General features: G+C 35.6%; 2 protein-coding genes across 2 annotated transcripts in view; one reads left to right on the plus strand and one right to left on the minus strand.

The window, feature by feature from the left end:
• The window catches only part of LOC136036029 (general transcription factor 3C polypeptide 5-like), a 508,607-nt gene that overhangs the window by 109,377 nt on the left and 386,006 nt on the right, over positions 1-13,224 (minus strand). The gene's annotated exons all lie outside the window — the stretch shown is intronic.
• LOC136036605 (serine/threonine-protein phosphatase 6 regulatory ankyrin repeat subunit A-like) lies at positions 325-1,817 on the plus strand. Its single transcript, XM_065718912.1, has one exon. It carries the CDS (start codon positions 325-327, stop codon positions 1,705-1,707), a length of 1,383 nt encoding a protein of 460 aa, XP_065574984.1. The 3' UTR covers positions 1,708-1,817.

Consider the following 13,224-nt stretch of genomic DNA (forward strand, 5'->3'; position numbering starts at 1 on the left):
TTCCATGAGAAAACCTCACATTTCAGATCATAATTATTAGCACGTTCATCAAAACTGATAGGAATTTTAATGAGTAGACTGATATGTGACAATAGTGCTCAATACAGCAATAATAGTTTGTTGATCAATTGAAATGGTATGATGGATGTATTACTCTTGTGTTATCTGTAACCTAGGCTAATGACGTAAGAAAAATTAGATCATTACGGAGGGTATATACATCATGCGAGTACAGGAGTCATGACGTAGTCATACCTATATATAGCAATGATATGAGAACAGAGGTTCATATCCATTTAAATTACAGAAACATAATAAAATAACATGTCCATAAGATCACTTTATTTAGCAGCTTCAAAAGGATGCACACAGGTTGGAGAAACACAGAGACTTTTTTTAGCAGCTTTGGAAGGACACACAGAGACTGTTGAATGTCTTATACAGTCTGGCACTGATGTTAATATAAAAAATGTGGAAGGTGAAAGTCCACTTCATTTTGCAGCTTTGAAAGGACACACACGGACTGTTGAATATCTTATACAGTCTGGTGCTGATGTTAATGTAAAAAATGAGGATGGCACAAGTCCACTTCATTTTGCAGCTGTGGAAGGACACACAGAGACTGTTGAATATCTTATGCAGTCTGGCACTGATGTTAATTTAAAAAATGAGAAAGGTACAAGTCCACTTCATTTTGCAGCTTTGAAAGGACACACACGGACTGTTGAATATCTTATACAGTCTGGCGCTGATGTTAATATAAGAAATGATTATGGTAAAACTCCCCTTCATTTTGCAGCTGTGGAAGGACACACAGAGACTGTTGAATATCTTATACAGTCTGGTGCTGATGTTAATGTAAAAAATGAGAAAGGTACAAGTCCACTTCATTTTGCAGCTTTGAAAGGACACACACGGACTGTTGAATATCTTATACAGTCTGGTGCTGATGTTAATGTAAAAAATGAGGATGGCACAAGTCCAATTCATTTATCATGTTCTTCTGGATCTATTTCAATTTCACAGATTTGTGAATGTCTTCTCAAATATGGAGCCTATGTTAACTCTAAGGACAAGTATGGCATGACAGCGCTTCATTATGCTAGTCAGAGTGGAGATAAAGAGTGTGTTGCAACTCTTCTGGAGCATGGATCTGACATAGATATAACAGATGGAAATGACCGTACAGCTTTTGATTTAGCTGTTGATGATACTGCTGATTATTTTGCAAGCCATGTATTAAAACTGAGAGTGGCAAATTTATATGTAAGTGAAATAAACATAAGGCTCTCAGACAAGACTCAGACAAGTTATCCTACAAATGAGCTCAAGGATCAATTTGTAAGAGAACTAAAACAAATGAGGAGTGAGACAATATTTTGTAATATAACGTTCTATGACATTTTTATCAAAGGAATAAGCTCAAAAGAACTATACACGATGAATGAAAATTCTTTGAAAGGTTTACTGAAATCATCAAACTGGGAAACAAAATTTTCAATGTATAACACAATAATAAAAAGTCGTTTCAGAAGCAGCATAGAAAGGAAAGTGCTGCTTGAACTAGCCAATAGAAGTTTTAATTCTCTCTTTAACAGATTTGCTGAGTTACCACATGAATGTGCTGAACATATACTGAGCTATCTAAGCAATGAAAACTTGAAAAATTTCATAAATGCTTCTGAACCACTCCACAAGGAGTGGTAGCATTAAGAGTTTCTTGCATAATATAATTGATTTAGTGATTGAAAGAAAATTCTAAGAGCGTAGCGGTGAGTTTTAAAAGAGTGCGTGCATCAAGGAATAAGGATATATATATATATATATATATATATATATATATATATATATATATATATATATATATATATATATATATATATATACTAGTTGCTGGTGTGGCGCTTCGCGCCATACCAACACCTAGTTGACGGGGGTGTTTTGCACCCCCCAAGCCCCCCCCCCGCGTGTAAGTCGTTACGTGCCATTGTATTTGTGTCCCTGTGTCCCAGCTGTGAATATATATATATATATATATATATACATATATATATATATATATATATATATATATATATATATATATATATATATATATATATATATATATATATATGTGTGTGTGTGTGTGTGTTTTTTTTTGTAACTACGTTTGTAACTACGTAAAACTTGCGAAAATACAACATTCTTCGCTGTCCCATTGTCTGTGCATATACAAAGGCTTTTATACTTATAATGACGTCATATGCAAACGCTCTTTTTACAAACAAACAAACATGTTGTTTTCTAACATCTTTTCTTGTTGTTTTCTCCTTTTTGTATTTTACTTTGTATTTGCCTTGTTTTATTGGCGGTAAAACTGAATTCGTTGTAAATATGAGCCTTTAACCATGTACTTACGAAGGCATTTTGTAGCGCTGGAGAAAAAGAGGGTATATTAGTGCTATCCAAGCAAGAATTCGATTTCAAGATAGGCTGATGAAAACCTCTGGTTCTTGGGTTTCCAAGACACTTTTTTTCTAATATATGAAGTATATTAGCCTATATATTTCCTAATAATATGGAGTGTGACCAAGATGCATAGAGGGATTGGGGGTTAACTCCAGAGGAGGAACTCTTCCTTAGCGAGCTCCCGATTGAGCGTGACGATGTGCAATGAATTTATTTTACTGAAGGGGGTACTTTATTGTACACATCAGAAGATAAGATGAAGATATGCCCGGGGACAAGTGTCTTGAAGACGACCAAAGTCCACTTAACTTGCCACCGAGGAGTATCAAAGTAATTGATTACTTAGGAAGAAATTGTGGTTAAAGTTGTAAGGTTGGGGGTTGAATGTATCGATTTAGACATATAATAATAATATTTTACAAGATTTGATTTTATTTTGAGCATTTTATACTGTTGATTACGAGCAGATACTCCATGAGAAAAGAAACAAAGCGATTCCGCTTTGGTGTTGCTATTTTTTTTTAAGAAAAAACGTCGAACAACCCTGGTTGAAACTTATAATTAAAAAAGAAACAAAGCGATTCGGCTTTGGTATTTCCATTTTTGGAAAAAAAGTCAAAGAACCCTGATTAAAAAAAAATGTCGAACAACCCTGGTTGAAACTTATAATTAAAAAAGAAACAAAGCGATTCGGCTTTGGTATTTCCATTTTTGGAAAAAAAGTCAAAGAACCCTGATTGAAACAAAATAATGAGAAAAGAAACAAAGCTATTCTGCTTTGGCATTGCTTTTTTTTTGGGAAAAAAGTTGGACAGCCGAGGTTGAAACAAAAGAATGAGAAAATAAATAAGGCAATTCCGCTTTGGTATTACTATTAGTACAACCCTGGTTGAAACAAAATACTGAGAAAAGAAACAAAGCCATTTGGAATTTTTCATGGTGGCAGCCCTTTTCAACCAGGACAAAGCATTCTTGATTGTTTGGCATATATTTGAATCATAAAAACATGGTTTCTTAGTATTTTGTATAAAATTACTGCATAAAATCGGAATTCAGACTGAAAACCTCTGGAAAATAGGTTTTATTTTGAGCAGTTTATATCTGTGTACGAGACAATAGTCCAGGAGAAAATAAATAAAGCAATTCTGCTTTGGTATTGCTATTAGTAGCAGTTTTCAATTTGAATTCCAATTTTGGCAGTAAATTTTTACACAAAATACTAAGAAACTATGTTTCTATGATTCAAATATATGCCAAACAATCAGGAATGCTTATTCTTGGTTGAAAAGGCCTGCCTCCATGTAATGTTCCAAAAGGTGCCACAGAAGAGTCACAGAGTGCCACGGTGGCGTGAACTTCCATGGGTGATCACGCCTGGGTTGGTTTTTGAAAACGCGAACCAATGGAGTTAAAACATTACTTTTATCAAGAAAATACCTGAAAATACCTCAGGTATGTTAATGTGTGCCACAGGGTGGCACGGGCCAAGATCTAACAATGAAGTATCATGATCTGAATATGAAGCTGTAAATTCTCCCTGTCCAAATGAAAAAAAAAGTCTGTCAGGATATCCAAACGTCTGAAAACGCTTGAGTGATGATGACAGGTGCCACAGTGTGCTACTGGGCAGCCACATAGTGTCACAGTGGCCTGAAATGTGTTGACGCTCGAAAATCAAGGGAATTATCCAAATCAATGCTTCAAACTGTGGCTTTGCTTGAAAAAAGAGGAAAATGATCACAATAATTATACAATTATAATTATAGTATTAATAATACTATAAATAATAATTATAGCTTCAAAATGAGTTGTGTTTGATTAAAACATCGATGCGTGTAAAAAAAAATGGACTCTTGTTTGAAATACAATCCAAGGGACAGAGGGAATATAAATGACGATCGGGACACTCAAAGAGAAATTACAGAACGAGACACCGGGACACAACTGACGACTGGGACACAGGGACACAACTACAACGGGGACGCCGGAAGGGCACAGGGGGATATATAAATGACGACAGGGACACAGGAAATATTTGATTAGCAATCACCATCAACAAAGCTCAAGGGCAGTCATTACAAAAATGCGGTATAGATCTGAATACGGATTGTTTTCCCATGGACAATTATATGTTGCATGTGCAAGAGTCGGTAAACCTGAGAATCTATTTATATGCACAGACAATAGGACAGCGAAGAATGTTGTATATTCGCAAGTTTTACGCAGTTAAAAAGTAGTCGTCGAAACTTTTACGTCGAAACTTTACTTCTTACGTAGTAGCCGAGAAATAAACTCGATTACACTACCCTTAATGCACTTCCGGTTAATAAGCTAGTTTTTACCGTTTTCTCGATGAGTATGGTTTTATCTTATGAGCTGTAATAGTTCTCTCATTGCAAAGGACCCGGGGTGTTTTCCTTACTTCTTTCCTGGTAGTGACATAATAAAGTTGGTCCACTTATCAATACTTTTCGAAAATCGAATGAAAGCATGTTATATCAGTTTTCCTTTTTTGTAAAAGATATATCAACAAATAGAAACTATTTTGAAGGACACATAATGGAGAAAAATTAAGACAATGACTTTGCTGGAGAACAATTTTGATCAATTTCTGTTGCAATAACAAACTGAAGCCAAAGAGCAGGATTACTTTTAAGAGCACATTAAAATTATAATTTTTATATGATAATTTTACGGACGGATAAAAATGTTGTAAAGACCAATTAAGTTTGATTTTATAAAATAAAAATAAAAACTGTGTGAATTACACCAAAAAGCAGAATAATTTGTCTTTTTGTGGTATTGTCTCAAAATTTTAAAGTAGATGTAATGGATTTATCATGGATTTTACCAATATTACATCTCAATTTACCAAGAGTGACTCAATTAGATGCTGGATTAACGAAGAAGGTGGAACAATTAAAAGCTAGATTAGGAAAGAACAGATCATCTGAATTAATACGGGAAGCTTATAATACCTAAAAGTAATAATAAAACAGATAAAGAATTAACATGGAGAGTAGTCAGTAAACACTATAATGCAACTAAAATTGTGCCTGTGAGACAAAAATATGAAAAGATAACATTTATACGACCAAAAATTAGGTATTTACCATGTGAATACTAATAGAATTGAAATGAGAGTAAATGGATTGAAATATCCACAAAAACATTTTAAATGTGATTTCAGTGATGCTAATGAAGATTATTCTAACGCTTACCAGCGATTTTTACAGTTAGTATATAAACATAAAAATCTTGTCATGGCAACAATTCTAAAACAGTAAAGTGAAGGCTAAACTTTGAATGCTGTTGATTTTTAATTTTTTTCGTTTCGACATTTTTCATTTTGGCAGTCGCCCTACATATGTGACGGTTTAGACAGGGAAATACTTTAGACAAAGTTTTAAAAGGAGAACAGTGCGGATTTAGAAAATGTAGAGGATGTGTCGACCACATTTTCACTCTTAGGTTAATAATTGAGAAATGCCTTAGTTGTCAAACACCTTTGGTCCTTAGTTTCATAGATTATGAGCAAGCGTTTGATTCTGGTGATAGAAGAGCTTAACAATGGTCTTATCCTTCTATGGTATACTAGACAAACACATTAAAGTGATTAGTGCTATGTACGAGGATAACACTGCTGTGGTTAAGGTAGGAAATGAGGTTAACTGCTGGTTTTGGACTAAATCAGGAATTAAGCAGGGTTGTGTTCTATCCCCCTGCATGTGAATTATTTTGATGGACTTTGTCTTAAGGAGCACGGAAAAAGCAATGGGAGACCGTGGAATCAAATGGGAAGGGAAAACTCTCCTAGACTTAGATTGTGTTGATGATTTAAGTATCTTAGTTTAATCAGTCAGCTAGGTACTCAGAAAAACCCGTAGATAATTTCTCTGGAAAATATCTATTAAATGTTTATCCGCTTTTCGGAGCGCCCATGCTTCAGAGCCATATTTGACCACTGTCATCACTGTACCTTCCATCTTGGTGTGCAGATTTATCTTCCTATTCCTCCAAGCTTTTCTAACTGTGAAAAAACACCCTAATCCTTGGCTACTCTACTTTTAACATCTTCACTGCTCCCATAGTCCTTACTAATAATACTACCAAGGTAAATGTAACTGACCTCCTGATCAATCGTTTCTTTACCCAACGTCGCCTTTCCATCTTTACTTATTCCTAACCTTAGGAAATTAGTCTTCTTAACATTAATTTTCAAACCTATTCTAGCAACCTGAACTCACAAGACCTTTCAAAGTTCATTTGTTTTGCTCATACCAAAATACGGTAAGCTTTTATCAAGCTTGTCGCACTAAACATAATAAAATTAAAGAGTAAATGACAATTCTGACAACATAATACACACATACAAATCTATAAAAAATAACACACTATGGAAACATATCGGTCACAAAACTACTAATACAAAAAACAAAAAATAGTCTCAAAACAGATTGCAATAAAACCTACTGGAAATCTATAGATGTCAAACTACTTTTATTTTAATCCTTAAATACGGTAAGTTATAATCTTGTCGCAACAAATAAATCAACAACTACAACAAACAGTGATAAATAATACTATAAAGGATTTAAATGATTTAATGTAAAAATGTATTTCTAGTAGTGTTGTTTTGAGTATTTTTGTATTATCTGTTAGAAAGGTTTCAGGTGGAAGGTCATTCCATGGCTTCCAGACACTGCTGTAAAATGAATGTTTGCCTATTTTCCTTTTTGAAAGTGAAGAGTATAATCTATGTGGGTGATACCAAGTCCTATTGTTGTCACTGAATGTGAAGAACTGGGACGCTTATTATTATATTACTCCTGAGTGAGAGGATTCAACCGTGAAGCAATGAGAAAAAAAGTCTTATAATAAAAACATTGGATTTTCCGAGTGTCCAAAAATTCCATTACCCTTAAGCTCATTGTTTTATTTAGCTTTTGGCAATGATAAAAACCATTGAAAGTGGTTTGCTTTAACACATTCGTAACAACATACCCAAAAACGCTATTTTCGACTTTGTGAAATGTGAGACTCCGCAAACATTAAAAGCCTTTGCTTTAAAAAAAAGGAGAAAAATATGTTGAAGTTTCTTTAAACTCATGCTTTTTGAAAATTTCGTTGCTATAGGGATCAATTGTTAGTTTTTCATGAATTGCTCAAGTGTTAGTTTTTCTCTTTCCTTTTTCATGGTATAAAGCCCCCCCCCCCCCAACTCTAAATTTTCATGAATTTATCGGTGATTCATATGCAAATTGTCCAATTAATTTTTGTTCTTTCATCAACCCCCCCCCCCCCATTCGAAAAAAGATCTTTGCATGGGCCTAGAAAATGCTTTGTTATTTTATATATAACATATGAATATAATATTGTTATATATTTGTTATTTTGATTCTAAATATAGCCAAATTAAATCTTAAAATAAACCAAATTAAAATATAGCCAAAATAACTATAATTATATACAAGAGATTACGGAAGAAAAATTATATTTTTATTTATTGTTTCATTTGCTTAAGTTCTCTTTTTCCTGTTTACTGTCTAAAATTCAGTTACCTGGAATGGCCAAATATCTGACCCGGTAAAAATTAAATAAAAAAAAACAAGTTTTTTAAATGAAAGTAAGGAGTGACATTAAAACTTAAAACGAACAGAAATTACTCCGTATATGAAAGGGGCTTTTCCTTCTCAACGCCCCACTCTTTACGCTAAAATTTGACTCTTTCTCTTAACTCTACATTTAAAAACTGTAAAAAAAACTTTAGCGTAAAGAGCGGGGCGTTGAGAAGGAAAAGCCCCTTTCATATACGGAGTAATTTCTGTTCGTTTTAAGTTTTAATGTCGCTCCTTACTTTCATCTAAAAAACTTGTTTTTTTATTTAATTTCTGAACGTTTTTGAATCAATGCATGTTTTGATTTTGGCTCTCCGCAGAGGAATAATTAAAACGAAATTTGTATATTTATTTTTTTTTTTTGGCTAAATGGCTTTCTCATAATTTTGATCGAATGATTTTGAGAAAAAAAGAGCAGGGGAGGAAGACTAGTTGCCCTCCGATTTTCGGTTAATTAAAAAGGCAACTAGAACTTTTAATTTTGTACGAATCTTTTTATAAGTAAAAGATATACGTAACTTATAAATTAGCTTACGTAAAGAACTTTTGTATTCTTATGTTTTTATTACATATATGAGGGGGTTCGCCCCCTCGTCAGCACCTCGCTCTTTACACTAAAGCTTAAATTTTGTCCCAATTCATTAAGAATGACCCCTGAATCACAAAAGCCGCAGAATAAATAGTTGAAATTACTAAAAATACTTTAGCGTAAAGAGCAAGGTATTAGGAGGAGCTGAGCCCCTCATATGGGTAATAATTTCTGTTCGTTTTAAGTTTTAATGCTGCTGCTTACTTCCAGCTGAAAAAAAAACTTTTTCATTGTTTTTTTTAAGTATTGCTAGTAAATCCTGTTCTCCCTTCATGGACATTTTCTTCCCCCAAGACAAATTCCTCGATTGAAAGTTCCCCCAGCATATCCCCCTCTTCTCAACCCCTGCCTCCAACCAAAAAATCCTCCTGAAAACGCCTTTACACTTCCCAATAACCATTACTATATGTAAGCACTAAGACCAAGAGAAAGAACATCAACTTCCGTGGACATCAACTTGCCCAATCCGCTACAAGAAAGTGCCATGAAAACACGAAGAGATGAAGAAACCGGAACAGATGAAAAAGAGAGAACTGAAAAGGACATACAAAAGAAGAAGTGGGACCTGATAAGCAAGTTCACCATTCTCTCAAAGAAGTTGAAGAAGTGAATGAGTTAGCTTGTAAGCTGAAGTCGTATGGATTGTTTTTACTTGGTTCAAGTCTTGAAGTTTCTTTTCTATTTTTGTTTTAACAGAAAATTTTAACAACAGAATTTGGGAAAACAAAGACAACTAACCCCTCTCCATGGAAAATGAATTCCTTCCATTTCTCATGATTATGATGATTCTTATCGTGACCTGGTAACTGCTTCTGATTCTTGAGCAAAGGAATGTTTTGACTATTAGTGGTAATCAAAATCCCTATCCCACTTTGGGCCCTATTGATCCCTTGCCTAACCCCTAATGTTGTACACTAGGGGTTATGCCGGGTTAAGTAGATTCTAAATAGATGCAAGTGTCACTTTCACTTTAGTTTCTGGGGTATTTTGTCATTTTCTGGGAATATCTTGTGGGTTCTGTTTGGGTATATGTTAGTTTAAGGGAGTAATTTAATCAGTGCAGTTCAATTTCAAGTTCAGTAGAGTAAACCTAAGTTGAGTATATTTTGATGTATTTATGTTTCTAGTTTAATTATATAAAATAAACTATAGTAGTAGCCAAGAAATTACCAACAAAGATCATAGTATATAATACTAAAATTCCCTTGGCAGGTCGTCGAGTCCCTTTCCTACTGAGCAGGAATCATTGCGAGCCCTGACTATGCATTAAGCTGAAACTTTCAGTGTGTGTTGAAGGGGATATTAAAGATACAAAAGGTGCTATGCGTATACTCCTGCTAATGCTGCTACAACTATGGCTGCTGTGCAAGCTGAGGGTATTAAGGTGAAGCTTGTAAGGAATATTTAGGCGGATATTCAACTAAATCAAATCAAACTATGAGCATGTAGACTTTTAAAAAGGTGACAAAGCAGAATCTGAAGAACAACTTATATTATTAATTTAGACCCTTAAGGGTAAGTTGAGGGGAATTTTGAACTAGCCTTAAGGGTGTAAGTATACTTTTAATACTACCACTACAGTTAATGTAACTAATCTAAGTTACATTAACTGCAGTGAATGTAACCGTTAATGTAACCAAGATACAACCGCACTCCTTCAAAAGATTTAGGTAAGTTTCGAGTTCCCACTCTTTGTCCCTGGGGTGCAATGCCTTGCCAATAGCTCAGAATAGGTTAGAACATTTAGAAAATTCGTTTTAGAAGAAATTTTTGATCGAGTAATAAGTAATGAAACGAATTATTCTTTGTTTAGTAGTAACACGTTTCCTCGAACTAAATATACTCAAATAATAAATATGGCCCAAGGATGCTCCAAGTCTCACATCAGTGTAATTCAACTGAACTGTCAAGGATTATGTTCGTCAATGACAGATGTAATGACTATGTGTCGGCAAGTACAGCCTGATGTTCTTGGACTTTGTGAAACATTCCTGACGAGACATAATGATAGCATGTTAGATATCCCCGGGTATACATCGAATTTTATACATAAAAAAGATACGAGGCGAGGAGGATTTGCAATCTCTATAAAGAGTGAATGCCCAGTTCATATAAATAACCAACTGACTCGGAACTTGGAGGGTGTATTTGAATCACTTTTCCTCGAAATGTCGCTTCCTTCACGAAGAAAGGTAATCGTTGGAGAAATTTACCGATCCCCATCAGGCTCTGTTTCTTCTTTTATGGATATATTACCGGGAACACTCCAGCTGCTGGAGAAACAGAATCATGATGTGGTCCTTATGGGTGATTTCAATATCAACCTGGCCTATCCCCTTACAAGTAGTGCCAAAGACCTCCTCACGCTCACGTCTGGGTCTACCCTCTATCCATCAATTACTATCCCGATAAGAGTTACTGAAAATACTCATTCTCTAATTGACAATATTTTCTCGACTTTATCTCCACTCTCAGCTTCAGTCATCGTCAATGATATGTCGGATCATTTCCCCCTATTCACCATCTTCGAGACTTCAAAAGTAGCAAGATCGTTGTCGAGAATAAGAAAAGACGTACCGATTATTGACCGATTATTGACGTTTACAACTTTATACAAAGGACACTGTTTTAAAGAAAAAACAGCTAAACATGGGAGAAAAAATACACCAATTTATCCGTGGGTTACTGAGAGTTTACTCAGATGTATTAATAAGAAGAACAAGCTTTGGGCTGAATACCATAACCGACCAAGTATAGCTAGCCTAGAAATCTATGAATCTTATAAGAAATGCCTCCAATAAATTTTCAGAAAGGCCAAAAGAGAATATTTTAATACAAAAGTAGCTGAAAGTGGTAAGGATGGAAGGAAAGTTTGGGAGACAATTAATTCACTGTGACAACCCGACGACTAAAAACCTGAACTACCGTCCAAAATTACTGTTAATGGGAAAACCTTTACTGAGAAAACCAAAGTAGCGAAAGCACTTTGCACTTTCTTCGCCAGCATTGGAAAGAAAACGGCGAACACAGTAACACCCCAAGCAAAATCCTAGATTTTCTAGGTCCAGCGAGTGTTAAGTCAATGGCAGTCATTCCCGTAACTTCCCTCGACGTCTCAATGATTGTCAAAAACTTGATAGGTACATCTGCGTCCGGATTCGACTGTGTTCACACGAAAGTGTTGAAAGCAGTGTTGCCATCCGCATTATAACCCTTTACACATTTGATAAGCCTCTCATTGCTGAAGGGGGTATTTCCATCACTCCTCAAGAAAGCACGAATAATACCTGTCCATAAAGGTGGCCCTCAAGATTGACCCATCTAACTTTTGACCCATTTCATTTCTCTCGGTATTTTCCAGTCTTCGAAAAGCCTATGAAGAATCAACTTTATTCTTTTCTCGAAGCGAAGGGATTCCTCAACCAACGACAATTTGGATTCAGATCAAGTCATTCAACTGAAGATGCACTGACGTCACTGAGATTATTTATCGACAAAGCACTTGACCTGGGACTTTTGCCAGCGGCTCTTTTACTTGATATCAAAAAAGCAGTCGACAGTATGGATCATAGAATTCTACTAGGTAAACTAGAACACATTGGTGTTAGAGGAGAGGCACTGAAATGGTTCCAGTCCTACCTTAGCAATCGGCGCATGTACATAGGAGAAGATCCTTTGAACGATATCGTGGTAAATTTCTGGGTGCCACAGGGATCGATCCTAAGTCCACTGTTATTTCCTATTCATGTTAATGTAGGTCATTAACATGACCTACAAGTCGTCTTCTGAACCCAAATTTCAGGACCTCACGGTGCTGAAAACTCTGCTGCGGTGAAGATACTTCAAATAATGACAACGACTGTACTGAGCTGCTGGCATTCGCCGACGATACTACAATTGCCTCCTGTGACTCTGGCATGACGTCACTCCAGAGAAAACTGGAGATTGTCTTAGAATAAACTTACGTCTGGATGGATGCAAATCGATTTGTAATAAATGTCGACAAATCGTGCGTGCTATTCTTTAAAGGATTGACAGTATTCATTCAGAAATAACTGGAATTACGACTTCTAGAGGAACGATCAAGCGGCCAGAAACGGGTTTTGTGAGGTTTCTAGGTGTACTCCTGGACGAAAAGCTCTCCTTTCTTAACCACATCCAGGCTGTAGAGCTGAAACTCCCTCGCAATCTTTGCATCATCGGGAAACTGAAGCACGTATTTCCTCAAAAACTCTTCGTCTACTTTGCAACGGACTTCTGAAACCTCACCTGCAGTATTGTACCATAACTTGGCAGTCAACCTTCAAATCACACCTGAAGAGACTTGACTCAATCCACAAGCGTACATTGAAAATTATTGGAAATGTAGACGACTATCTGTCCTTTGGCTCCCTTTACTGTCTGTCGTGCTCAGTTTTTGTTCTTAAATTTTTATCCACTTTACTTCCATCTCCCTTCCACAATCACTATCACCAACAGTACATTCAGATTTTCCCCCGGATGTAGCATGTGCTAAAGTGTGGAACATGCTTCCAAAAGAGCTGAGATGTAGGAGCTCCCTCAGGT

Source organism: Artemia franciscana, chromosome 15 (assembly GCF_032884065.1).
Source record: "Artemia franciscana chromosome 15, ASM3288406v1, whole genome shotgun sequence".
Classification (NCBI taxonomy): domain Eukaryota; kingdom Metazoa; phylum Arthropoda; class Branchiopoda; order Anostraca; family Artemiidae; genus Artemia; species Artemia franciscana.